The 27,282-nt window shown below is 47.2% G+C and overlaps 2 protein-coding genes across 3 annotated transcripts in view; both read right to left on the bottom strand.

Moving 5' to 3' along the window:
* The window catches only part of Rnasez (ribonuclease Z), a 36,939-nt gene extending 25,962 nt beyond the window's left edge, over nucleotides 1-10,977 (bottom strand). Inside the window, exons 1-8 of the mRNA XM_077670503.1 lie at nucleotides 10,560-10,977; nucleotides 8,545-8,595; nucleotides 8,386-8,456; nucleotides 6,452-6,516; nucleotides 4,479-4,533; nucleotides 3,516-3,620; nucleotides 1,964-2,031; nucleotides 1,216-1,274 (exon numbers count right to left, since the gene is read on the bottom strand). Coding sequence (XP_077526629.1) covers nucleotides 1,216-1,274; nucleotides 1,964-2,031; nucleotides 3,516-3,620; nucleotides 4,479-4,533; nucleotides 6,452-6,516; nucleotides 8,386-8,456; nucleotides 8,545-8,595; nucleotides 10,560-10,846 — 761 coding nt within the window. The 5' untranslated portion in view covers nucleotides 10,847-10,977. The remainder of the gene's footprint in view (nucleotides 1-1,215; nucleotides 1,275-1,963; nucleotides 2,032-3,515; nucleotides 3,621-4,478; nucleotides 4,534-6,451; nucleotides 6,517-8,385; nucleotides 8,457-8,544; nucleotides 8,596-10,559) is intronic.
* A 1,247-nt stretch (nucleotides 10,978-12,224) lies between these two features.
* Nucleotides 12,225-27,282, bottom strand: part of LOC144138296 (E3 ubiquitin-protein ligase SMURF2-like) — a 77,125-nt gene continuing 62,067 nt past the window's right edge. For both annotated transcript variants that reach the window (XM_077670502.1, XM_077670500.1), the window contains 11 exons: nucleotides 26,157-26,403; nucleotides 24,662-25,069; nucleotides 22,596-22,818; nucleotides 21,761-21,864; nucleotides 21,525-21,639; nucleotides 21,260-21,438; nucleotides 20,551-20,688; nucleotides 18,719-18,839; nucleotides 17,789-17,990; nucleotides 16,923-17,007; nucleotides 12,225-16,202 (listed from right to left, as the gene is read on the bottom strand). In XM_077670502.1, coding sequence (XP_077526628.1) covers nucleotides 16,103-16,202; nucleotides 16,923-17,007; nucleotides 17,789-17,990; nucleotides 18,719-18,839; nucleotides 20,551-20,688; nucleotides 21,260-21,438; nucleotides 21,525-21,639; nucleotides 21,761-21,864; nucleotides 22,596-22,818; nucleotides 24,662-25,069; nucleotides 26,157-26,403 — 1,922 coding nt within the window. In that variant the 3' untranslated portion in view covers nucleotides 12,225-16,102. The remainder of the gene's footprint in view (nucleotides 16,203-16,922; nucleotides 17,008-17,788; nucleotides 17,991-18,718; nucleotides 18,840-20,550; nucleotides 20,689-21,259; nucleotides 21,439-21,524; nucleotides 21,640-21,760; nucleotides 21,865-22,595; nucleotides 22,819-24,661; nucleotides 25,070-26,156; nucleotides 26,404-27,282) is intronic.

Raw genomic sequence — 27,282 nt, 5'->3', positions numbered from 1 at the left:
AAAGTTGAGGAATCAACAGGCAAGACAATCATGCACTGGTGTGAATATGTTGCTGACAAACGTGCATTAACAGTGTGAATCTACCTAGGAGACTACAATATGAATTGAATGAGTGCTTTCATTCATAGTTTTAGATGTTTTGCAATACAAAATATAGAATGTTAATTATTTACTGTCCAACTGTATTTGAGCAAGTTTCTACTAATATTATAATTATTATAACTTCTTCTAACGTGTGCAAATTCATAGAACTCCGCTTGTCTTGGACTTCTTTCGGAACGACTATTTACTTGTTTGCTCTGCCGCACACGGCCACCCTGCGAAGCACGTGTGTTAGACAGATATGTGAAGCCAATGGTTTCTTCAAAATCACCAAACGACGATGAAACTGAGTCTGAGTGACTAGAGAGGTTTTTGTTGCCTGGTTTGGTGCTTCTTGCTGCTGGTGCACATGTTTGCCTCCCTTTTAGAATGCCTGCACTGCATACCATTGTTCACTTGGTTCCACGCTCACTTTTAAAGACAACAGCCTTCCTTGGGCTAGCAAAACTGAAAATGTCTCTGTCTGTCTGTCCTGTGATTCAACCTTGCAACCAAAAGTTAAAGGGATACCGGAATGACAGGTTTATACAGGCAAAATTTTTCCATACCACTAATCCTGGAAACGCCCTTAATACTTGTCAACATTGTTGAAGAAAAAAAAAACTTTGGGCATATTTGAGGCAGGACACCAATACATAAGTGGCATTTGCAGTGTTCTATTAATTAAATATAAATGGCTGCTTGATTTTTGTAATAGCAAATAAAAAATACCCATTAAAACCAATGTTTTGACCTTTTTGCAAAAATACAAAGAGAGCACGTGACGATTTTGGACCACATGGTGGCATCCCAAATTCAACAGTAACATAAGGTTGCAATAGATGGCGTGCGAGTGGTGGAATGCGGAAAAATTGAATTGACTCCACAAAATCTCTGCGCTTATCGTGGGAGGAGTAAAAGGGAGGGGGAAAGCATGAGAAGTGGGGGAGAGGGAAGAGAGGCAGAGGAAGCAGAAGACTATCGTCTTTTGACGACATTTGCAAAAAAGTGAGCAGATACGCGGCCATTTTTTTTTTATTTGCCCTGCACTCTATGCACCTATATTTGAGAACAGATCTTGTGTGTAAAATTTCCATGTCATGTAATAAGGGCTACGTAAAAGAAAACACTTACGGTGGAACTCCGAAGTTTACGCACTTTTGGAGATTTAACTGGCCAGGTCGACTGTGAGGCTGGAACAAGGAGGGAGAAAAAAATTGAAAATGGTGCTCTGTTCATTTCTATTTTTCTTTATCTAGAAAATACGGTGGCATTAAATATTTTGCCTCATCTTTTATCAGGCGCTACTCAATTGTCCTTCAAATCTATTTTGGCAGAGTGACACGAATGAAACGAAACAAGCTGCCTCCTTAGAACAAAGTAATCAATATTTCATAAATACTAAGCCATAACAAGAAAGGAAGAGTGCGAGCTCTTTACTGCACAATAAAACAAAGATAAAAAGTGTTCACTACTGGTACTTCTTAACGGTGTTAGATCTCAAATACCTGTGCAGTTATGTGCTACATGATGCAGCCAACGAGAGGCTCAGGAGCCATTTTGCACAAGTTCCCAGAAGGCGGCTTTTAAAAACACCCAGCGAGCCATTTAGTGTTTCGCATTAAGAAGGCCACCTACTGCTCATTAATCATTCTTGACTGCTGTTTGCTTCGTTATGCTGCTGCTCTCACGCACGCAGGATCTTGCTTCTGTTACGTCTCCCCATTGTGTACAGCTTCCCCTTCAGCTGCATCACTTTTATTTCCTGCTCCTTCCACTTGCCTCGACTCCAGCCAATGAACAGCGGCACAAAAATACTACGCTGAATGCCGTCATGGCTGTCATTTGCGCCGGGGTGCAGAAAGCAACTGAGCAGCCTCACCTTGCAGATGTAGGCAACGACAGAGGTGCTGTCGGGGTCATCCTGGGAACACCTCCTCTGCCTCTTGCCTAAGGTCAAGGGTGGACGGGGAGTCAGTGAAAATAAGAGGACACAAACAGGAGGAGCCACTACACATCTGCACAAAAACACAAGCTGGGCTATCCCGATTCAAGACTTGGCCACAAAGTTAATCCCCATAATTTCAGCGCAGTTGGTCACTTGGGGAGTAAGCTGCACAATTCAGTTTGCCCAACAGGCGGGCCACACAAAAACAGACGACAATAAATTCGCATTCTAGGAAAAGCGCGTCATGTGGGGTGACTCCACTTTACCTTAGTGACTACAGGTGTAGCATTTTAAAGAAATAGTGTGAGTGCTGGATCGCGTGAGAGGAGAGGATGAGGACGTCGGTAAAAATAAGTGAGGAGAGTAGGCCAGGGAAGGAAAGGTTTAATGAAATGCACTGCACTGGCTCGGTGCAAATGTGCACCAGACCTGGCACCGATTATGACTACACCAGAGTTGGCCAGAATTTAGCAGATACTAAACAGTACAGGGTGTTACATCGATAAATGAAACACTTTAAAATTTTTTCGTGAGTGAACTGCTGCGTCATTCGCGCTCAAACTTCACACGAATGTCACATATTGTGATCTATTTTGTTTCATACCACGAACAACGAGGGTACTTACGTGTTTATTTTGAAAATAATTAAAACGATTTTCGCCAATGCAAAAATGGCAGCCAATTCAAATGTGCAAGCTTATCATTCAGCAGATGAAAAAGCAGCCATGTCACAAGTACAGACACGCACGCACAGAATAATAAAAGTAAAATGAGAACAAAGCATCAAAAGTGAACATTCAAAAAGTGGGGTAACCTGACGCAGTAGACGACAGATGATCTGAAACCAGATGACTGGTATTGACAACGACAAATCGCGCAAATACTTTTCTACGATTCATATGAGCTCTTATGTAACTATCTCTGGCCATCATAAACTACCAACAAAAGAGGTCTTCTGATCGTCTGCTAGCTCATTTGGCTCCTTCCTACCATGAATCCCCATCGTCCGTTTCACTCTACATACCCCAGGTGGCGCCGTCGCCAGCTTGCACATCTAAATTGGCCGCTATTTTCCCATAGGCGAAAATTGTTTCTATTTATTTTCAGAATGAACAGGTCAGTATCATTGTTGTTCCCGATTTCAAACAAAACAGACCACAGAATGTGTCATTCGTGCAAAGTTTGAGCGCAAACGGAGCAGCAGTTCGCTCAGGAAGAAATCTTAAAGTGTTCCACTTATCGATGTAACACCCTGTACATGGGCAGTGGGAACCAAAGTAGACAGGATAAAATCTGCAGTGAAGAGGACGCGCAAGAGAGGGAAAAAGGAGTTCGGCTAACAAAATTCAAGTTTTTTTTTTTGAAGAACCGTGAACTCTATGTTACAGAAACCACCGGTAAATCTTCACTTGTAAAGTTACGGTGCTTCTACCCCTCAAATGAAGCACAACAAAGCAGCAGTGCACGCAAGAAATGCTGGACTCACAGTCGTCACTGTCTGGAGAACTGCTTCCATCGTCTGGGAACAAGGGCACGTACATGACTTCCATGCAGTTGTCCGAGAACGTCTTGTCTGACGGATTCCGCTTGGCTGTCGGACAAAGAGGACCCACTTTAAGTCGCAAGGATGTCAAAGTTCATGCTTTGCCCAGCCATAGCACGTGCATTGAATTTTGCACGAAGCCAAACCAAAAAATTAAAGCGTTCCACTAAACGTGAAAGCTGTCGGAAGTGCTGAGCAGTGATTTGCCATAATGGGCTGTGGTGCATTTCAAATTTTCCACCTTCGCAGTGCTCACGTGCCCCATGCCTGAAACTGCGCCAGCGGGAGTTCTGTTCTTTTTGTGCCTGCTTTAATTTCGTATGCTGGAGCTGTTTTGCATCATTTCGAAAGCACCATTCTTTTCATGCGTGGCTAAAGTCTTTCTGCGGCATTTGGAACGCGCCATTTTTTTCTTGAGTGACTGGAGCCTTTCTGTGGCATTTCGAACGCGCCACTTTTTTCTTAAGCAGCCGCTTTTTTCGCTTACCATCGTAAAAACCAACCCAACAAGCGTTCCTAACTAAACGAACGTGCAGGCTGCCGGTTATATACACAGATTTTGCCCGAAATGTACCTGCAGTTTTCTTTGCGCTAAACGAAGGGGAGATGTATGACAAGCGCCAGTGGTTCACGAGGTTCGAGCAGTTATGACTATTTACACCGCGCGGTTTTCAAAGCCTCAGCGTGACCCTCTGACGACGGTAGATGAGGCTCTACTTGGGTCCGTTATCTCGCTCCACCACTTGATTTCGGCAGTTGCATCGACCATTAGCGAGCTATGACGACAACGCGAGCCCCTAAAGTGCTCTGCACTTAAAAACAATATTATGAGCAGCCTTGATGGTAAGGCACAGAAAGGATGATGCTGAATAAGAACTCTGGAAAGAAGTCAACTTGTGAGCTTACTTATTGTGACGTTTTGCAGCACCATGAATCCCCGGGTCATTTCAAACAGCTGCTCCTGCAAACGCACGCATTGCAAAAGGTTAAACATCTTCACCTACAAGCATCAGCATGTAACGTAGTACAAGCTGCAAACTTTGCGCACATGCACAGTGCGCAAAACTAGGGGCATTCACTAAAGCAGCACATCCTTGCACAAGTTCATTACAAGGAAGAATGCGTGCAACAAGAACCAAAGGCACTTTGTGTAATTTGTAATGTGCTTCTTTATATTACAAAAAAAATTGGAAAAAAACAACACAGCAAAACACCAGCTTCAAATGTGTATTCCTAAGCAAGCAAAGCACTGTTGTAAAAAAAGAACAGGTCATATTTCAATTAAGAGTACACTGTTTTTGGGAAATAAAAATTTGCCCCCCCCCCCCTCCCCCCCCCCAAAAGAAGAATCAATATAATTTAATATTTATAATGCACAGGATTTAGGAAAAGACTTTCACCTGCCACGGTGGCTCAGTCGCTAAGGCTGCTGAGCACGAGGTCGCGGGTTCGATTCCCAGCCGTGGCAGCCGCTCTTATGATGGAGGCGAAAAGCAAAAACGCCCGTGTGTACGAGATTTCGGCGCACGTTAAAGATCCCCAGGTGGTGAAAATTAATTCGGAGCCCTCCCACTACGGCGCGCCTCATTGCATGCGTTGCGGCGGCGCGTTAAACCCTAGAATCAATCAATCAATCAGGAAAAGACTTTCAAAATTTTGCAGATCCACCCTAAATATACCTGAGCAGTCACACTCCAACGACCTTTAAATGACTATTTTTGCCTACTATGCTAAAGTTTTCTCGTCTCGAACACAGCTTCTGGCCTGTTTTCTACGCAATTACCCCGGTACCTACGACAGCTAGTCACAATTTCTTTTAAAAAATGAAGCTCACTGTACAGGGCATGCAAGCTTCCAAGCAGATTCCTTATTTTAATCCTAAAAAGTTATTTTTTTTTGTTTTCCTACTAATAATACTGAGGGCCTGAGCATGTTTTTCAGCCACCCCTTGCTTATCATTATTTGTAATGCTCATGTTTTCTTTTTATTTTATTAATCTACTAACTGGCTTTAATTTAATTTGGGTGATTACCCGTTTGTTTATTTTTACTTCGCTGGAGCAGGTGTTGTTTGCAGCTTTAGTTTTTTTTTTTTTTTTTTTTTTTTTTCGGGAGGGTGAGAACACAGGAAAGGGAAAGGGCATGCAACCTTGAAAGCAGACTTTTTTTTTTACTGTAAAAAGTTTTATTTTATTTTTGTTTTTTAATTGCTCAGTTGCGGTGTTATAGACGCTGAATTTCAATTGGCTCTAAAGTCAGGATAATGGTGCGATTTAAAATCTGTTGGCAATATTGCATTTCTGATACACTGTTATGTCTAAGCATATGCGAATATTATTTTCTGAATAGCAGTTTTTTTTTTGCTATCGTTATCAAACAATACAAAGGTGTTTTAATTTATCTTGACATCTAAATAGCCTGTGGCAGAAGTAAATGCATATTGGAAGTTAGGACAAGCAGCTGGGCAGTTCTGTGAAGGATCATTAAATCCCATCAAAGAACAAAAAAGAAATGTAGTGAAGACTTATATACCTTTTCAGAAAAAAAAAAGGTTATTCAGGCTTTGGGGCTTCTAAAAGAGTGATAACCAAGGCAATACCCTAAAGAGCACCGTACTATTAAGCTACAGCCAGGAACTCTTGCAGCAATTATGCAATTATGAACTCTTGCAGGAACTCTTGCAGCAAGGAGCTCTGCACTTGTACACCTGGTGACAAAAGCTCCCAGGATACGATTCCAACTGTCAAAGCCAATTTCCCAGCTTTCTAACAGGTCGGCACTTTACTGGTTTTCAGAAGTGAAGCACTGCGCTTCATAATGTGAGCTGTAGTGAGGAAAACATCGGCGTTTCCCACAAGTCTGAAAAACTTGCCGGCTTACCATGTTGGCTGGGCCATGGACGAAAAACTCGGGGACTCCGATGTCCTGCACCGTTAGTGCCAGCCCTGTGGGAAAGGTTGCACACCAGGACAACACACACACACACACTAAGGACAGGAACATGCACAAAGTTGCTACTATGTACAATGTTATTTGTTCACAAGTCAGAGCCATTTTGCAAATTAATTCTAATAACAGAACAAACACTTCTAAACGTAGTAATCGGTGCAACAAATTCTAGTTTGACTATTTTACATGCTGTGTGCGGCACTGGATGTACGCGGCATGAACCGGTGACCCGTTTGTACTGAAACACCGTGCAGTGATTGCATCAGGGACGTAGCCAGAGGGTTGGGGAGTTCGAACCCCCCCTTCAAAATTTTTTCTCAACAGCATGTAAGCGAGGCTTAGTGTTCCTTTTAGCGAAATTCCTCTCTTCGGATAACCCATAACCCCCTCTGTAAAAATTTCCGGCTACGGCCCGGGATTGCATCATACAGGAAAAGCTCATTAATTCGAACTCGAAGGGGACCACGAAACTGTTCGAGTGAAGCGGAGTTCGAGTTAGCGGGCGGGCGCTATAATGAATGGAAATCGCACCACACTGCGCGGGCAGAACACAAAGAAGCCACCTCTGGACTCGCTAATGCGAATTAGGCGTTACTACACGTTTGTGGCAGGTGATTTCGTAAATAATTATTCGTCAATAATAATGGCATGCACCGGAGCACTGGCGCTGGTGGCGCGGCGCCCTCTGTAGAAGCGAAATAAGCTGTTGTAGGAGCGCAGCGCCCGTGCCACGCTTTTTTTTTTTTTTTTGCATCTATAGTTTGGTTTGGATTTGCAACACTTCGTAATCACTCTGGGCCGACTTCTTCTGCAAGGAGCGATGGAAAGCTGGGGATCGTAGTTCGAATTAACCATTGTGGATACCGACGCCTTCGAATTATTGGGAGTTTTCTCCCATTGTAATACACAGGGTTCTGCCAGGACCAGGGCGTAAGTTCGAATTAACGAGCTTTTATTGTAGTTTGTGTCAGGTATGTAATAAGAATACTGACCCATCCTGTCCACAAAAATAAATACTTCCAACCTCGACTTTGCCTTTTTACCTTAAACCTTCTCTCAAAAATTAACCAGTCAAGTTTAAATTACCATAAAGCGGCTAAAAAACACAGTTTTGCAAGCTCATATAGCATGAAAACTAATTGCCAACCAGTGTGCCATCATTACAGTAAGTTGGCGCAGTGTCCACACGAGGCGCGTGGCCTTGTCTCTTTTTGTGAGCTTTGTGTGAAAAATAAAACTCTAGGCTTCCGCTAGCAATGAATTATAAAACTGGGCAACGGAGCAACGAGTAAGGCTTTGACAAGGTGGCTTCGGTGTCCTGCTAGGTACTAGGACTACGAAAGAAAGAGGTGAATCCCATCTTTAGTTTACCATGTCACACACGAGTACATTTGGCATAGCCAGAGTTCTCCCCACAGTGGGCGGCGGCGGAAATGCCGCCCACTGCTTAAAAATTAAGTTCGGTAGGCCCCACCGCTCCGACTGACCCGTTTGAAATGCACGCCTGGGGAACTAAAAACGGCCACTGTTCGAGAGAAACCCCAGCGGCAGCGGGCAGCACAGCTTACTGCCTGTATACGCGGAGGAGTCTGAACAAGTAGTTCTTAAGTCGGAAAAATTGCCAGCTATGTGCGGTATTTGACCAGAGTTCTTGAATCTTTGTGATTAAAATGTGAAATTTTTGAACTTAACATCTCCCCATCCCCCCCTGTTCTCAGAATGTCCTCCTCTCATAAATTTCTGGGGAGAACCCCGGGCATAGCCAAACAATTCTTCTCGGAAAATTTAGACTTCACAGCATTGAAAGTTTTTTTTTTCTTTTTTTCGGAATCAGTTAGGGCAATATGTGGTGAACAACTCCTCACCAGGCAGGCCTCCCAAGTTTGACCACTTGTTGTGGGTGAAGAAGAGGTGCTCTAACTTGGACAGCTTCACCCTGCATTCGCACAAACAGGCACTATAATGGGTGCTCCCTGCTGGGCACGAAAATGGGAGAGAAAGAGAGATGAAAGCGTCTGGCTCACTTGTGTTCGGTTGCGAGCCTCTGTGTTCCCTCCCCGCAGTTGAACAGGTACCTGGAGCGGAAAGAACACCGTAAGCCAAAGTGACTGCGAGTCGAAGTTATCGAGCTACTGCAACTTATCGTCACGCATGGCAACTTCAATATTAACAAGGAGAATCCACAGTTCGGTTTGAAAATTGTGCCTAGGTTGACATATGAAAAAAGATTTAAAATCTGTGAATCAATTTGGCAAAGCAATTTTTGCTCTACAATGCACACTACCATGTTACAGCACTTCCCAGGGTGTTTTAAATGTAGAAAAACGAATTTTTTTGAGCCAAATGTCCAATTCAAGTGTTTTTGATTTACGAATTAAAGGCATAGACTCTAAACCAAACTCATTACTAGGCGTTCATTTGGAGGACGCCTTGAGCACTCAACACTAAATATTTCGTGGCTGGTTGCAAGTTCATGCAGGCTTCGTTCCGCACAGTGTCGGGAGGTACATCAGAGGCGAAAAGAGCAATTTCTTTTTTTTTTCTTTTTTTACAGTTATGCGGGGCATTGGTATAATTTTCTCAAACTTCTTAAATTTGGTTAATTATCGCAATCGAAATACAAATCATAAGAGATGTTGTGAAAAGAAAAATGAAGAAATGCAAAATGAAAAATTTAAACATTGTGAGAACATTTTTCCACACAGTGTCAACGTGTTCAGCGCAGTATCCTGGAGAGAAGGGCACAGCATGCTTGCATCAATGAATGTGGACCATGTAGGGTTGACTCCCCGTAATACAAAGTGCATGAGGACTGCAAAACACTTCCAATTAACCAAATTTCAAATTAATCCAAGAGCACAAGAACAGCATTGTCATTAGTCCGCAACACATCACACTTCTTGATTTTGTTCAGAATCTTGACTGCCGTCACCAATTCGAGCGTACAGCATGGGTTGCCATGATAGTCGAGACTTATTGCTAAAACCAACGCCTGAAGTGTACACCACAAAAACTGCTCACACATGGTACTGTGCACAACAAAGATTGGGGAACTGAAAAAAAGAGGGGGATATGTGTGCTGGCGCGAGTCTCAACCAAACTGCCACTTTATCGACTGTGCGCTGTCTCAGCTGCAACGGCGCCGACATCAGTACAGAACACATCGCTGTTTCCGCACTTGCAAATTTTTAATTTTATCGAGAAATGACGGTCCCCTCAATGCCTCTCATTCGAAATAACTTACACTTAACTGATATAACGGGTTTTAGCTTCGAATTATCGAGCGATTTCCTTGATCAAAATGCGCGTAAAATTGCAGGGACCAGAACACCACTTTCAATTAACCGAAAATTCCAATTAAACTCCTTTGAATTGAGAGTCGACTGTAACAGCGTTGGCCCAGCATCTCTGTGCGTCGTGTTCCTCCCTGTCCAAATCCTTGCCTAGAACGCACCGTGAATTGTTCAAGAATGGGACATCACAGGAATCACAAAACACGAGTTTAAGTCTTGAACATAACGTTTTTGTTTTCTTAATTGTCATTAAAACACCAATGCGCCCCAAAATTACTTCAGGATTGACAATTCTAGTCAGTTTGCTCTTAACAGCAGCAATCGCCTTTGCGCTATAAACTTTGTTAAATGTAATCCACACACAACTAAGGCTTCCCTCAAACAGCGCAGCAAAAGGTATTGCAGTTTGCCCAGTATGGGCTGCATGGTAAACAACGCAAATATCTCAAATTTAACCAGCTAGGCTGCTTGACGTGCTGCTTTAGTTCGCTGCATTCGCTGGATGTTTATTAAATTTTTAAAAATTTCGCAATCCGCGGCGATTTATTCAAGTCAAGCTTTGCCTTTGTCTAGAGAACATAGTTGCACGCGGCATTGACTTCACCGCGAGGTATGAAAGCAATGAACCACCCGTGTAACCAAATTCCAGTTTGTACTGCATTTTATACTTTTCTGTCTTAACTTTCGCGCGGCACCAACGGAACAGGCTCTGCTGGGCCCTATCAAATAACAGCGCCGAGTCTTACCGAGCTTGGTCGGTGTTAACATAGAGCGACTGCGGGTTTCCCGGTCCCCCATTGCCCAGCACCCAGAGCGAAATTTCAGACGGCCGAGGCTTGGGTTTGTTGGCGTCCTTGGCCTTGGCGCTGATCCGCTGGGCCCGGAGTTGTATGGCAGCGGTAGGTTCTTTCGGCATGCTTTCGATGATCTTCACCAGGCGCTTGGCGGCATTCCTGTGATTCGTGCTGCAGGAGCGAGTTGTGGCCAGCCGACAGTTGAATAGCTTGTGCACGAAGGCTAGCGCGGTTGTCATGGGCCCGAGAAATGCGTGAGGAGACCGTCGAGCCGTCAAAACAACAAGTTAAACGCGGCTGCGGCTAATAAGCTAGCACATCTCCTGCAGATGACATGGGCGCGGCCATGTTGGAAGGAGCGCCTATGCGACCTCTCATGGGTGCAACATGACGCAATAAGAGTAATAATTAAGTGAGGCAAAAAGAAGCGAAGGTTTAATTTTTAATGCTACCTTTTTTTAAAAAATAGCTCGTCTGGATTACATTTCAGGGAGATGCGGTCAGCCTCACCGTCACCGTATTATGTCCGTCCGTCCGTTCGCGGTGGATGACCTCGTGTCCCCTGCAACATCAACACAGTCTTCTAGCTACGCTTCGTGCTTCTTCCACTTCGCGGGCTTTTTCTTCTATGTTCTAGACACGCCAAAGTCACGGCTGCAGCAGACTGCTGACCACTTGGTAATCCTGAAGCTTCTAGATACGGCACCAACGATGCTTCACGAAATGGACCAAAATGAAAAGCTGCTCCCATAAAAGCTTTCAGCCACGCCGTCCGGATTGCAGTTTATTTAGTCGTTTTACATCCCCCAGCATCAAATCTTCAACGTGCCATTACAGACACCCCTCCCGTGGAACGTAAATGTACTCATCCAGCCCTTGTATTCATTCACGTTTTTGTATACTCAAAATTTATTTTCTCCATAAGCTTTTACCTTCCATACCATCTGGGTGGGACACAAGTTCACCATTTATTTGATCAGCATCCAATAAAACCAGTCCGTGCAGTTTCCTTGCATAAGAGAGTATACGGTTCAATCCAATGCGCCTTCCTATTTAGAAAAAAAAAAAAGAAATTCTGAGAGGCTTCGAAACACCTTACTAGCGAATTACCTCAAGTGGGAATGTGAGAATTGTGGGTGGAGTGGGTACGTTGGCGCGCGCCGATCAACAGGATTGGTGAATTGGCTGCAAGTTTCCGATGGCAGCTGCCGTAGAAGCTGGTCAATCCACCCGAGTGGTATGTTGCCCAACAACGCGCCAAGCAACATCAAGCTTGTAGTGTGTCAAGCTGCAGGCACTGGTTGACAGCTTTAGACCTCAAAGCATGACATATCTACCATCAGGCCGTCGCATTCCGAATAGAGACATTGGGTTGCTGCATACGTGCACTTGCAACCAATGCATACCCGCCACCGCAGCTACCTCAGTGTCACAACCAATGGGGACACCAGCTGGCGCATACAGCATTTGCAGCCAATGATATGACAATTGTGGGTAGGCATGCTGGCATCTCAGCCAACGGGATTATTGGCACCGTAACATTGATGCCAACGCCATATTTTGGCAGAACAGGGCACGTAAAGCCGTCACCCCAGAAAATGAACACGACGTGCAACATTATTTATGGTACAACTTTATTTTGCGTGGTGCTTGCGCATCCTTCGACGTCGCAAGCATCGGAGGAAACAATGGAAGTATTTGAAGAACATATGGTCTAAGTCGAAGTCGTCGGGACTTTCAAAGAGGAGAAAGTCGGAGTGTCGCACACCCAAAGCAAGGTGCAAGTTCCATTCACTAGGCAGACAACTTTTTACACAAGAGAAGCGACACGCGGACACAGCAGTACACACACAGTGCAAAAAAGGAACTGCAAGGTGTGTTGTCAAACGCGCGCCAACATGCATACCAAACGAGAGCGATTTCGAGCCCTAAACATGTAGTCGCAAGGTGCAAACTGTTGCGGTTGAATCCCGAAGTAAATTCTATTTAAAAATGTGTCACGTATATTTGTTTCCTAGCAAACAAAACGGAAAAAGAATTTAACGTTAACGCAAAAACGCTTGTACCCTTACTTTTCCACAATTACAACGCATCTAGCAATTCAAATGCAGAGGACAGTTTTTGTAGCAGGACTTCCAAGTAAAGGAGGTGTGCACGCAAAAGTACACGCACAATTTGCACCTCGAAACCAAAGCAGCTCCAATCACTCTGATGAAACAAAGCAACCTCTCGCACACAATGTTACAACATATGTACCTATGCATGCCAAAATCGCATGCACAGCATTTGAAGTGCAGCGCTCCATGAAACTCGCAACTACGCTCGCATTTGACACAGTCGGGCAAATAAGTGGCCCCCCAAAAAACAACGCTTCAACAACGTCTTCACTAGATTTGTACAGTACCTATAAGAATACAGTCAACGCACCGCATTTTTTCCCCCGCACATTGCCGCAGGCATGATGCGGAGTCGTCATTAAATCCTCGACACCAAAAAAGGTGTCTCAAACAGCCTAAAAGGACAGTCATTTGATTTTGTGCCACTTTTTTCTCAACTGCCAACACTACAACTCAATAATGCTCCTACCCAAGGCAGGAGTTCAAAAAACTGCACCATTTCGAAGGACTTGTACAAACACGGATAGAAGATTTACAGGAGATACTTGCCGGCTGCGCAAGTCACTACATCGGGCATGCGATAAGTACAAAAAGCAGCAGCCTAGGGCCATGTAGTGGCAGTGACAGATGTTGTGGAAAGAGCTCTACGTAGAAATGCAAGTGCTTGACTTGATAACATGTTTGCACCACTTCTGTTGTCCCCCCAGCTAAGCTAACAGCAGATGTCGCGACAGACCCCGAAGGTCGTAGAAACAGTAGGTACATCATCTTCGCAAGTATTACTTCAGCCATTACGCATGGCACTTGTTTGAAACTTGGCAGGCCACACGCTCTCTGCCGATGTAGTGCTTGGAATGTGAAATGACTTTGCGCTCCCTCGACGAAACCGTCGGTCGCGGAGCATATCATGACAGGAGACGTTCTTCGTGCAATTCCAGGCAAACAGATCCACAGCTGCTTGAACAATCGTTCGCATGCGTCGCAATACGTGGCGCCCAAGGGGCAGAGCGATTGCATTAACTCAAAAGGCCTACCCTCTGCCTTTTCATAAAAACTCAGCTTCGTCACTGAAGTTCCGTGACGACCTGACTGACTGACGATAAGGCATATCCAGTCTAATTTCATTTGTAACCTCATTTTACGCGGCAATGAACCCCAATGATGTCAAAAGCTTCTCAATAATAGATTAGATCAATATATACGTTAAGAAAATTTCGCTCACCACAACCCACTTTTTTAATAAAATGGTCATGAAAAAGTGTAAAGCAACATTATTCAAAATTTAAGCATGCTATCATCGGTAAAACCCTAACAGCATGCACAATAACTCAATTGACACTACCCATAAATTAATACTGAAACTTGACGGCTCTGTAAACAAACTTCTCGTCTTCTGTATTACTGACATGGCATTCGTATTGAATGTACATATATATTTCTGAAATCGAAGTTTTCCAAATCGGAGCTAATCCTTTCTGCGGTAGTTTCCAGTGCCTATAAATCCTAACAAAAAAAAAAAAAAAAAAAAAACAATCAAAACTTCACAAAGGCTGGAGTGATGGAAAAATGCACATCAGCTCCGCTGTCACGAAAAACTCTCTCTTTAAATATGGCCATCATTACTTGGTCAGCAGAGGGGGGAAAAAAACAGGATGACGTCAAGCTCTGCAACCCCGAAAGAAAAAAAAAACAGACCTTGAGCGCCACATGAGATCTCCTTTGTGATTCCATGCAATACCAGACATGCTGCCAAGACAGTCTACAATCAAGTTGGCGGAAATAAAACGTTACTTTGACATATTCCGACCCACCACGCACAAGGGTCGGAAACTGCGATAACTTTGTCATAACAACCGGCCTGACTCTAACCAGTCTCAGCAGTTCTCCTTTCCAGAGACCCAATGCCAAACTCTCTCCACCACGCTTGTTCAATGCTGTCAGGAGCGGAGAGATGTGGAAAAGCGCAACGCAGTGCCGTTCAAGCAAAACAAAAGGTACAACACACGTTACCGAGAGGGACATTGGACTAGTTGTTGCAGCTAATTGCAATAATGACGTACACAAGCAGTGCGGCACATATTCGATTTCGTCCAACTTTCAAGCTGGACACAAAAAAAAAAAAAAAAAAAAGAACGAAACAACGCACTATGGTCAAAAGGACACAACAAAAAAGCATGCGGTCGACACACACACACACACACACACACATACACACGCAATGCACAAAATAAAGCACGCAATCGGGTACAGCAGTCCATTAAATAATACGATGTTACAAAAGCACGACGACACAACTCTCGTCAAAACGACGAGCACGACGGAAAAGATGGATGCACGAGGAAAGAAGAAATAACAATGTACGGAAAAAAAAAAAAAAAAAGACGACAACCCCCTGGCTTTCAGCTTTTGTCCACAAGTCAAGTGCTTCTCATTTTAGGGCTATCACAGTAAACTTCGTTCCTGCTGGTCTCTACCAATGCGCGCTGCCATAATTCTTCCCTCTCTGCGATTAAACGGCCTGGTCAACCAACAAGGCACGTCATCTATCGGCTGAGAACAATTTAAAGTCAGCTGCTTCGTGCAGCGAAGTTGCTGGCCAAGTAACAGGTCCCCGCGTAACGAGACATTCGCGAGATAAGAAGAGAGCAACTCGTATGTCCGAAACGTCACAGCTTGTGAAAAAGTTCCAGTAGGGGCGATAGCGTTTATGTACACAGAAATGAGAAATTTTTCTTCACCGTGCTGGGAAGCAACGTCAACAACAATCCGAGAACGGAGGCACGAACCCAGAACCCCAACACGGCCCGGCCCGACTTCTTGCATAGTGTTCGAAACGGAGCGATGAGTAGTACACGACGCAATTTGAGCCAGCCAATAAAAAGAAGGGGAGAGAGATAATGAGACCCTAAAAAAAAAAAAAAAAAGCGTGCTCTCGTTGTTCAGTCGTAGCAGTGGCAGTGGCAGCTAGGGGAGTTTCAAAGGGAGGAAAGAGTCTCGCTGCATTCGTTTGTTCCAAGCTGACCTTATCACACCTAACGAACTTCCACGGGTGAGTGATGCGTCATGAGTATGTTGTTTTGCTCTCGACGATGCGAGAAGTACAATCCTAGACTTGAAAAAAAGAACAGAAGAAGAGTCCAGAACGAAGAAGAGGAGGAGGAGGAGAAAGAAAGGATGACCCGTACAAGCTGCTTCTACACAGTTCTGATAAGTAATCCTCTACATCTCGGTGGCACCACTCGGGGACAAAACACCTCCATCTTTGTCGTTTCCGCTGTCCCAAATGCTGCGCCACTCCCGTGGTGCTCGGTCAGGTGGCGAGGGGGCCACGGTCTCCAACGTGGGTGAGCGAAGAGCACAACTATGAGGGGACGCACTTCACTCCACTGCAAATCCACAGGTCTCCTCGATGGCTTGAGTCAGTTTTTCGCACAGCTTCTCCTGAGTCTCGTATGGGGGCAGGTCGATTCGGTTGAAGCTGGGGAGGGAAAAAATGACGCGAGCAGTCAGAAAAAGTCGTTCCTTTCATTTTTTTTTTTTCCCCCCCCCTCTCTGACATCTGTTTGAGGCTAATGTTCGCCCAGCTTGTCCTCAAGAGATCACCAGCAGTGTCTCAAACAAGAGCACCAAAACTTTGCCCCACAATATGTGTAGAAGCAAGCGTGTTTTCGGACATGCGCTACTTGTAATTTATGCCCGTACTGTATTTCCGCGCGTATAACCCGCACCAAAAATGCGAAAATTTCAGTGGCAAAGTAGGGGTGCGGATAATACGCGGGGTTTTTCCTTTAGTGCAGCTTCACAGCAATGCACGTTGCACCGTGAAGCTCTTACACAGTAACACTGCCCAAGCCTTCCATGGCAGCGATTGCACAAAACATACAAAGACAAGAAAGAAAAAACAAAGACGAGCGCACTCTAACAAGTGAATTTTATTACTGAACTGTGGCTTTTGCCTTGCAGTCAGTGTATTCTACTTGCTAAATGTATGCTTTTTCTGTCTACATAGTATGTGATGAGTTGCTTGAGCAGTAGCTTTGGTGCAGCTTTTCCTGTATGAAATGTGCGGGCAACACACGAGGACTTTTGAAAGTGGGGATGCGGATTATATGCAGGGGCGGGTTATACGCGCGAAAATACGGCAATTTGCCGTAAAGTGTTTAAAAATCCGGGGTAGAAGAGAGGGGGTTGCGCTAACCAGGTGTGTGCCTTGGGCAAGTTGTCCGTGTTGGCGTCGATCAGGTGTATCGTGAACAGCCGGGGACCGGCCGCTCCCGTCGAACCTGCAACAGACAATTGTGCACTTGAGGTCAATCCCCACACGTGAATATATTTGGCCACACAGCTGACAAGCACTACGTGGGGCACTGAGCCCGAACTAGCCTGCTGATTGCCTCCCCGTAAAGTTTCTCTCTTTGAAAGCAGTTTTTGTAGCCTGACGACTATTTGTTAATATTAGTCTATCGCAACCAATAATTACTGCTTGTTGAGTGCGCAAGACGACACAGATGCAGCGTAGCCCTTAATTGACAGCAGAAGCTCCTCCAAGGAGACGTGATTGTCAGCCATAACAAGCGCTCCTGCCAGTCCGTCTTCTTTCCCAATGCCACTTCTGCTGCCTTACTTCGACATTCTTCTAATCAGAGGACTACTGGTCTACATCTGACTCAAAGCAAAAGTTGCCTCAAAACTTATTTGAAGGTAGTAAAACACCAGAGTTCTACTGCTTGACATTACGAGATGCATTGCGGACTGCACTGTGTCGTCTACCTGGGTCCCATTTTAGTTGAACGCTTCCATTCACCAGAACTACCAGACTCGAGCTGCTTGTGGGCACTCGAAAATAACTGACTCCACACAAAACAGGGTGGGAGATAACCCACTGGTGCACAGTTTGTACAGCCTGAGTGACTCCTCCCAACAACGCAGCTGTCCACTTCCATAGTGGAAGCTAAAGTTGCCAATGGAGTAAGTTTAACCCACTGAGTCCAACCACTTCACTGAACCTTAGCATATCTTTCCTACCCCTTCTGAGCGATCAACGCCAGTGCAACCAATGATCACCTTGGAGGGCCTTGAAGCCCTGCAGGGGCACCCGGGAGCTGCCGGTGACGAACTGCAGCAGGCGGGCGCGGCGCTCCTCATTGTACGACTCCACCGTGCGCCAGAACCACTTGACCACGTTGGTCTCCGAGGTGCAGTGCTTGAGCCGCGTGTTGGCCTTCCAGTCCTCCAGGTCGATCTTGCCCAGACCCCCGATCACCAGCTGGGCGTTGGAGAGGGAAGGAAAACAGAGTTTCTGACTGCCACCCACTGACCACACAACACATGTAGAGAACGAGACTGACGGAGAATTGGAACTGATTTGTTCCAACAGAAATTTCACTGGAATGTCATTCACTCGACGGTGCAACCAACACACTGACACCTAGCGAATATGTTAACTGCCCCTAGGACCGCCTTGGCTTCAAATTTCCCATTGTCCTGCATAGCTTACTGACACAGAAAGAATGAAAAAAAAAGAAAAGATCAGAAGCTACGTTGAATAGACTGTGTCAAAAGGCTGCCGAACAATGATATAGTGCTAACAATTTTAAAACCCAAGGGCTGGAATTACGACAGCAACAGCTTGCACTCAGCTGCCTTATCAGTGAAGAAAGAACACTCAGTGCAACACTCTGGCCTTTCCGGAGTTACACCAGAACTGCCCCATACCTTGTACGCCGCTCCCCCTTATGTAATGCCTTCGAGTCTTTAAGGTGGAATAAATGAAATAAATGAAATGAAATGAAATAATTTATCACTCACTACCTGTTACGTTGCAATTGTCATGCCAATGTCAAAGATGAGGCCCCATTTCAGCCCATCGCACCTCAATCCCGAAAGGCAGTGTTGAGATGCCAGGACACCAATGTAAACACGCGGAGCAACTTACAAACACCATCAAGTTATGAACTGCCCTGGGCAATTCAGTCAACCAAAGGTGGGCCTCACCTCGAGCTCCTTCTCGTCAAAGGACTTGAGCAGGTTCGGGTGAATGAGCTCGCTGAAGCCCTTCTGCAGCGCCAGGAACTGCTGCTCGATGCCCCGCATGAACCGGTAGTTCACAAACAGCCTGCATCGCACGCGCGCACACACGGTGCCACTGACAATTACTAACTCTGCAAATGCAAAGGCCTTGCACATAAAAAAAGCTTGGCTAGTAGTAATGCATCCGAAACGATTGCCGCTAGCTATGTGTGGCAGGCGAGATTTGGTTCAAACCTGCTCCTACAGCTTCCTTTACATTCAGCAAGCACTGCAACTTTTAAGGCTCACAAACAAGCAGCCAACCGAGTTACAAGAGCCAAACAGTTGAGCCCCAGGACCCTTACCATGCAGCAAAATTACGCAAAGTTTCAAGGATTGGAAATTGACAAAATGCAGAAACAAGCGATAAGCAAAGCTTGTCAATATTTTGTCAAAGCTTGTCAAAGCGGTTTCATTACAATCCAGCTGCGAAACCTGTTTTGGGTGGAAGTGTTGAAGTTCCTGGCTTCGAATAAAGAGGATGACGAAGCGGGGTGGGGGAAGAAACGAAATAAAAAAATAGAGAAAATTAAACGACAAAGAAAAGAAATTGGCGCAGCTGGTACTAGTGGTGCAAGGCTGGAAAAAGCGGAGTTTTGCAAAGTTTCGCTAAGGTATGCCAGGCATTGCTAAGTTTCGTTAGATTTTGGAACTCAACGCAGAGAAGTTGGCGTCAAAACACAACCTATTGGAAACGCAGCAGCTGTGCCTAGACTCGGTGTTCAGGAATTCATGCTGGAACCGGCCGTTCGCACCACTTATGGATCTGCAGGCTTGACGTTAGCAGTTCCCCTTTAAGTCTGGGGTCATTTTGCTGGCTATTCGACTTGCATGATACATCACAAGCACGATACTGGGAATCTTCCAGTCTTCGCTGCTGTATACGCGTGGCAGCTTCGGTGCGATACTCGAGGTTGGATCGTAACCGTCTCGTATGTTCTCGAGCAGTGACACGATGGCACTCGCCCTGCGTTTATCCTTCCTCGGGAGTTACACACATCTCTGGCTGACCCATGTTTTCCGGGAGTCTAAATGATGTGCTTGGCGTGGAGTCATGAGGTGCTGTGTGTCACCGCTAGGCGAGGCTTGGCTCCGCCTATGCACTGCCATCTCTTTTCTTATGCCAGTGGGCGCTCTTTTATGCTATGCATTACCCGGGTAGAGTTGAGCTCAGCCGTGGAGCTAGGCCTCAATGCTGCTGGAAGGTGGACCCAACTAGAGTAGAGCCTTACTGCGAGGCTAGGCCGGGACGCTAGCGTGTACCCTCCACTGTTATTTGATGCGCACTGCTTTCGTACTCTCCCGCCTTGCCAGGAGGCACCGCGTGCACCGCCTCCCCCCGATTCTTTCTTTTTTTTTTTCTTCTTTTTTTCGCATACGTTACTGGACCTAGCTCCGCTGTTAAATAGGAATAATTCGAGTCCTTGTGGAATTGGGAAGAATGTTGAAATATGACAACTAATGCATCCGTACGCACGCAAGCACACACATAAAATTTCAGTCACTCTTGCATCTTGCATTAGTGAATGCTAGATCCCCAATCCCTTTCTTCGTGACACTGATGAGAAATAGTGTCGTTGTCACGAACATGACACGTTGTGGTTATGAAGATGCATTGTGGCATATGTGCAGGCATGTTAAAAATTCTGCTGGAAGCCAGGCAGGCACAAATCCCAAGCAATGACAAAACGGCCCGAGGCCACAAAGCCAGGGCTGAAGCCAAGACCAGTGGCAAGAGAAGGACCAGGGGTGGGTACCTGACGTATTCCTTCTTGTTGTCGTCCGTGACAGGCATCTCTCGGCCCCCTGGCTTCAGTTCGTGCACCTGGAGTTGGCCAAAGGCATTGTGCTCCACCGAGAAGGTCGTGTCGATTATGTCCCCAATGTCATTGTTCCTGCAAGCAGAAGAGAGGCGTCAAAAGGTGGAGCTCGAGAGACAAGCACAACACAGGCCCCGTTACGACGGTTGCGAGAGAGGTGGCGGTTCATAGTAAACCCAGTGAACGAACTGTGTAGCTAACCTGCCCGGCATCTCATAATTATAGTGATTTGGGCTCTTCACTTGATGATGAACAGTGGTGGAGAGTGATGGGCAGCGATGAACTATCACCCACCGTTGAACTCTGTACCGGCCCTTATGTAATAGCCTTCAAGGGGCTTCTAAGGATACGACGACGATGGGGATGATGATGATGATGATGAGCAGTGCTGACTAACTAAACGACGGGCCACTCAGAAGCCAAGGCAGCCATGTTTGTTCAATGCCTCATTCCAACATTCAATTCGAGGCTCAGCAAAATAAAACCTCTTGTCAAGATTGCTGGCAACAGTCATTGCTGCAGTACCACAAACCCCGATGTGCTCAAAATTTCACAAACATGCGGACTGTGCAATACAGGTGCAATCGAGCAGTGCCGAGTGGGCCGAGGTAACAGCCCCAGTGCGGCACTGGAGGGGCGCACTCACAGCATCCAGGTGAGGCTGCGGTGGAGGTCGGGGTCGACCATCTCGATGTCGTCCAGGTTGATGGGCTTGCCCAGCAGCATCTTGTAGAAGGGCAGCGTGAAGCCTCCGTCGATGTAGTGGCCATGGAACACCGCCAGCCCAATCACACGGCCCACAAAGTGGAAGTACGACAGGTGCTCCTGCAATCCGGGGGAGGCGGAACTGAGTGAGACCGTTGGCCCCCGTGCTGGCATGGCAAAGCTGGCCAACAGGCCCTGAAACCTACGGGATTGACGGAGGAGTCCGGGTTGATCTGGAGGGTGTAGATGTCATCACGGGTGTACTGGAACAGCCCGTAGTACGGGTTCAGCATCTCGTGCGACAGCAGGTACAGCCACTCCCTGCGTAGCCAAGGGGAAAGAACAACGTCAAGCACGGTAAGAACCATCACGACGTTTCCCATACACTCCCACAGGAGACCGCATAAAGGGGAGCGTCTAAGCCAAGTTTGCCGTCACCCACCTCGCCACGCCCCCGTAGTCGAGGCCTTCCTCCCCGCGGAACTTGACCATGAGCCGCTTCTTGAGGTCCTTGGGACGCATCTTCATGATGAGCCGGTACGACTCCTGGGCAAGGGTGACAATGGCGGACGAGACATCAAGAGATTGAACACTTCGCCAATTGCCGTTCACTCATTTTTATTATTTTTTTAAGCAGAAAGGGTCATCGTCGTCAAGGGACCCAACAAGGGACCCATCAAGTGTCGTCAAAGGTTGGGTCGTCAAAGACCCAACAAGTTTTCTCATCCTTGCTGAGGCCACAAGATATGCTTGTGAAAAATTGTAAAGAGAGAAAAAAAAAAAAAAAACTGACTTAAAACTGAGTAAGAAACAGATCAGAGAACTGAGTTGAGGACAGAATAGATACGGAAAGAAAAGGTACTGCCTTGCTCACACAATCGGCCACTTTTCCCTCCCCTACACAATCTTTCACAACGGTGCCGCTATCATTCTGGGCGCACAGGGTTGGCAGGAATGCAGGATGGGGCACTTCACCGGTTACCAATGCCACTTGTGTCCCTCCCTACTCGCTCACACAGCAAGATATCAAATGACTAGTTCAACCAAACACATAATCTACATAGCACCCTTAACAAGTGAAACTCCACTCCCCTCCAATAGCACCCATTGCGGATATCGTTTCCTGTTAGTCTTTCTTTCCGATACAGTTCTTCCTCAGAACCACACAAAAACGGATCCACACGGACAAGCCAATGTCACAGTGCCATTGCAAGGCACGAAACAAATCCGGGGGGGAGGGGAGAGTTTGGGGGTGAGGCGGAGGACCCCACACGCACCTCGAAGATGTCTTCTCGAGAGACCTCCAGGCGACAGTGGCCCGACTGGGGCTGGACGGTCTGCAGCTCCTGGCGCAGAGCGGTCAGCTTCTGCACCAAGTCCCGCTTGTACTTGGGCAGGCAGGACAGCTCCGGCGAGACCGACCGCTCCACGATCAGCGCTGTCGACGACGTGGGGCTCGTTGTCGAGGGCGGGCTAATCACGAACGGCATTCCACCGCCACTGGCCAGGGAAGAGGGGGACGACACAGTCATTCTAAACTTAAAATGGGAAGCATTCACTAAAGGTCCTAAACCAAAGAACTGAGCGACAAAATTTTTAAGGAAGCCCCCTTTTTTTTATTTTTGGTTTCCATTTATCGTCATCACAATCATGTCCTCCCACAAATTTCCAACCACTTCAATTGTGAATTTTCCGGTTCCGTTGTTTGTACCCAAACTTTCTTAGAGCATCCCTCTACAAATTCCTCGTTGTCCCCTATTTAGTTTACAGTCCATAGGCAGCCATTCCGTTAAAACAGATAGTCCACCTGTTGTCCTTCGTATGCACGACGCATCCTGCCCAGCAACACTTTTTCCCCTTCAATTGAACTGTACAGTTCCACCAAAGTCTGTTCCCTAATCTATAATTGCATTTCTACCCTACCCAGAATTCATCAGCGACTCTGAAAACTACAGCTCAATTCGTGTACAGCCTGAGTCACAAACCCAGAAATAGTGGTAACTGCAGTGTGGCCACTACTGGGGAAGCATGGGGGCCTAAACCACTTTAAACTAGAGATTGCATTTGTACACTACATAAACACCAAACAAACAGCCCTCCATTCAGCTAGAAGATGGTGAGCGAAGCCACCTTGGTAGAGATCACGGAGCAAGAACGAGACAGGAGAGGAAACGGCACTTCCTAGCGCGGCCAGATAACGTCTCAAGCGCTTAGCCAGAGTTATCTGTCGCGGGAGAGGAAACTGTGTGGCCACCGCGATCGCCATTTTACTGCACAGACATGGAATGAATTGTGGCCACCATCATTTCGTCTATCAGGTGCAGTAACCCTTTCACTCGCAGCCACAGCTACGAAGCTTCGTAGTCCGTGTTGCACTTCATTGTGACATTATCTGGTTGCTCGCCCGCGCTTCCCGCAATGGCCCGTTTCCCTTCCCGTATACCCGCCCACGCAGTCATGGTTATCGACCACCGGGGAACCGAAGTCACAGCCGCCACGATATTCACCATCTCTACAAACACCGCTGAGGAAAGTGCCATCGCTCTAGCAGCCACAACAAACAGCGAATACATTACAGTCATTACAGACTCGCAAGTAGCATGCCGCAACTACCAGCTCGGCCGCATATCACCCTTCGCCCTCAAGATCCTTAATTCGATCCCGAAACTTCCTGACATCCATATCGTTTGGGCCCCTGGACACGAGTCTCTCGACGGAAATGAGGCGGCACACGCCGCTGCCCGAGTACACACCCTCCGGGCCATTTCCGAAGAGTGCCAAGACACGGAGAAGGCCCCCCACACACTGAATGGCTACGCGGACATTCTCGCTCACTTCAGACACGAGCGTCAACGCTTCCCTCCACCCAACTCCCACCTTTCCAGAGCCGAAGCGACCACACTCCGCCGGCTACAGACCAACTCCTACCCGCACTGTACCCTCCTCCACCATATCTACCCCACCCAGTATTATAGTACCTGCCACTTTTGCCCCCAGCCAGGCACCCTGTACCATCTGGTCTGGGAGTGCCAACTATCCCCATCCCTCACACCCAATCCCCGTCCTACGTACGAGCAGTGGGTGGACCGGCTGTCCAGCTCGGACCTCTCGACCCAGCACATGCTGATAGAGAGGGCACGAGCAGCCAGCAAGGACCAGGGCATCCCGGACTAGCGGACGCCCCCCACTGGTGCCCTCACCATCCTGCACCTTTAAGCTCGAAATTAAAGATGTTTATTCTTTCTCTCTCTCTCTCCCGTATACAATCATGTTCTGTGGTACAGAACCAGCTGTCGACCCTGCCTCTAGCGAGCCTTGACATCCCAACCCCCCGTGCACTCACAAGAAGCTGTTCCGGTGGTTGTTGGCGGCCGTCATGGAGGGCACGACAGGAGGCAGCCCGTTCACGTTGATCGGCGACATGGGGCTCTGAGGGGGAGGCGGCGACAGGGGATTGCTTCCCTGCGGAGCACCGGCATTGTGCGGCTGAGCACCGGGCAGGTTGGCGTTGACGGCCTGCGGGTTGGGCTGCTGCCCCGGAGGGCTCCGCTGCCCCGCAGTCGTGGGGGCGACGGAAGAGGGAGCCTCTCGGGAGGCATTGGGGGTCGAGGTTGGGTGGGAAACGGCACTAGCGGCTGTCACGCTTGAACCGGCACTGAGGGCAGGGGTGGGGACAGCAGGGGCTGGCGACGCATGCGCCGGCGACATCTGCCCCTGCGCTGGCCCCATCTGGGAGCCAGGTGCGGGTCTCCTGCGACAAACAAGAGCGAAGAGGTCAGCCCAAACGATACTTTCGACTCAGTTTCCCCGTCACCGCAATAACTTTCATTCCTTATCCCTATTTAACGTGAAGCTTTCTACGCCTCACTGGTGCCGCACGTCGTTGCACCCAAAATGCACTGCAGGAAAGCCAGCTTACGCAACGGGTATCCACAAAAACACACCAAGCACCTCACGAAAAACACCATTTTTTTTGTGGTCAGAATCAAATCTCGGTCCCTCGCATCATGAAGCTGCTGTCTATCCGATCACACCATTCTGAAATGGTCGAGGCAGTCTGGATTTCGGTTGCATAAGAAAAAGCTTTGCGTTTGACCATTCTTCGCTTCAGAGGGGCTTTGAGCATTTACTGTCTCGAATGTTGCCATAAACATGTCTTGTTTGCGTTTCGTTACCACTGCCTGGCTGTGCCCAACTATCTTTTCCTTTTCAAGCTGAGCGCATTTTCTCTTTTTTCCGTGCACTGAGCCGGGCAATCTTGATTCATAGAGAGCGTTTCACCCTATCGTCACTAGACTAGGCCTCTTTGTCGCCATCTAATTCGATGGTTCCAGAAAGAATAGTGCTGAGAGAGAAATTCTCGCACTGCAAGCGCTGCAGCCTTAGGTTCGCCAATGCTTCATTGGTGCTGCTCCTGTACTCTCTCAGTTCGCAACGGATTTCACACTTACTCCAATCAACCCGTTCAGGAACCGTGCGTCATCCTCGGCTACATGACAATACCCCCACCAGCACTTGTGGTGGTGGTAGGTTATACTTTGCTGAGCACCTAGTGGGGACAAAGTTTGCATAGGCTGGCCAAAATGAAGTTGTTTCACTCCCTTCTGACCCTCCTCTTCTGTCTGCACACCACATTGGCTCCTGCACAATCGGCGTGCCTCCCAAATGGGAATTAAGGATCTGCTCCGCCTTACAGTACAGTCATTCATTCTACGAGCAGTACCACGCCCACCCATTTGGTCAAGAAAAGCCCTCTGTTGCTCAGCAGAATGTTGTGGGCACAACCCCCACTAAGATTTCGACCAGATTCCGTCCCAGTAGCAGTGCTGCTCCCTCACCTGTGCGCGGGGGTGAGCCCCAGGAGGGGCAGGCGGGGGTCGGTGAACTGGGTGGTGCGGTTGTTGTGGTCGACGTAGTACTGCCGCCCCGTGGCGGTGAAGCGCACCTCCCAACCGCGGGGCAGGGGCCCCAGGGCCTCCAGGTCACCCGAGGGCAGGTCCCGGGGCACCCGGGGGTCGTGCCACGTGCTCACCCCCGTGCCCACGTGGTAGAAGTACACCTGGCCCTGCTGCGTCGTCCGCACCTCTGCACCGCACAGCCCCCCATCATCACCGGGTGATCACCCCGCTCCGTTCAAGCATTTTTTCACTCACTCAGTCACTCACTCGTTGAGGTGTCGTGCCAACTCATTCACGTTCACACAAGCAAGAGAACCAACAGCTCAGATCCCCAGATTCCGTGCCACAATGCAGACAGGCAATGTCTTGCGAGGCAGGCTAATGACATGCGATTTAGTGTTGGGTGCAAGGATTACTTGCTGGGCAAGCACGACACGCTAAGACACTGACAGGATACCTAGACACACTGGGTTCCCTTTTGACAGGTACGCTTGTGTGAGTACCCTGTTATTAGGAACTGCTTGTCAGAAATTTTTTTTCGGTTAACACGAGTTAACAGCCTGCATGCTGGCTTCAGGAGTCAATAAGGGTGGGGGAAATAAAAGCAGCAGTCGTATCTCACAGGCTTGTCAGTGCAGATATAGGTGCGTGAGAAGTTGAAAGATCACGCATAAAAGTGACAAATGCCCATTCCTGCCTCAACATCCTTAATGCAGTGAGGAAGAAAAGCGACCTCTTGGAGAGTTAAGGGGTCATTGTACAAGTAAACATTAAACTGGATAGAGTGAAAAAAGGGATGAAACGCACTCTAGAACTTCAACTCTGCTAATAGTACCACAAGAAACAAGGAAACACAGATATATGTACATGAAACAAGAATAGATAAACGAAAATCATGAAAGGCCAAAGAGTACAACAAAACACTGCATGTGCAGGGCTCTTAAAAAGGACCACACATAAGATTTTCAGCAACACTGTTTCGTTCTAACTGCAGCCCCAAATGTCTCAATAAACACTGTGCCCAAGATATGTTTACTTCCTTTACTACCCCCAAGAAACACACACC

Source organism: Haemaphysalis longicornis, unplaced genomic scaffold (genome assembly GCF_048455015.1).
Source record: "Haemaphysalis longicornis isolate Haplotype H1 unplaced genomic scaffold, Haemaphysalis longicornis Haplotype H1 scaffold_5, whole genome shotgun sequence".
Taxonomy (NCBI): Eukaryota; Metazoa; Arthropoda; class Arachnida; order Ixodida; family Ixodidae; genus Haemaphysalis; species Haemaphysalis longicornis.
The sequence above is the reverse complement of the archived record's forward strand: the minus strand, read 5'-3'. Positions and strand labels throughout refer to the sequence as shown.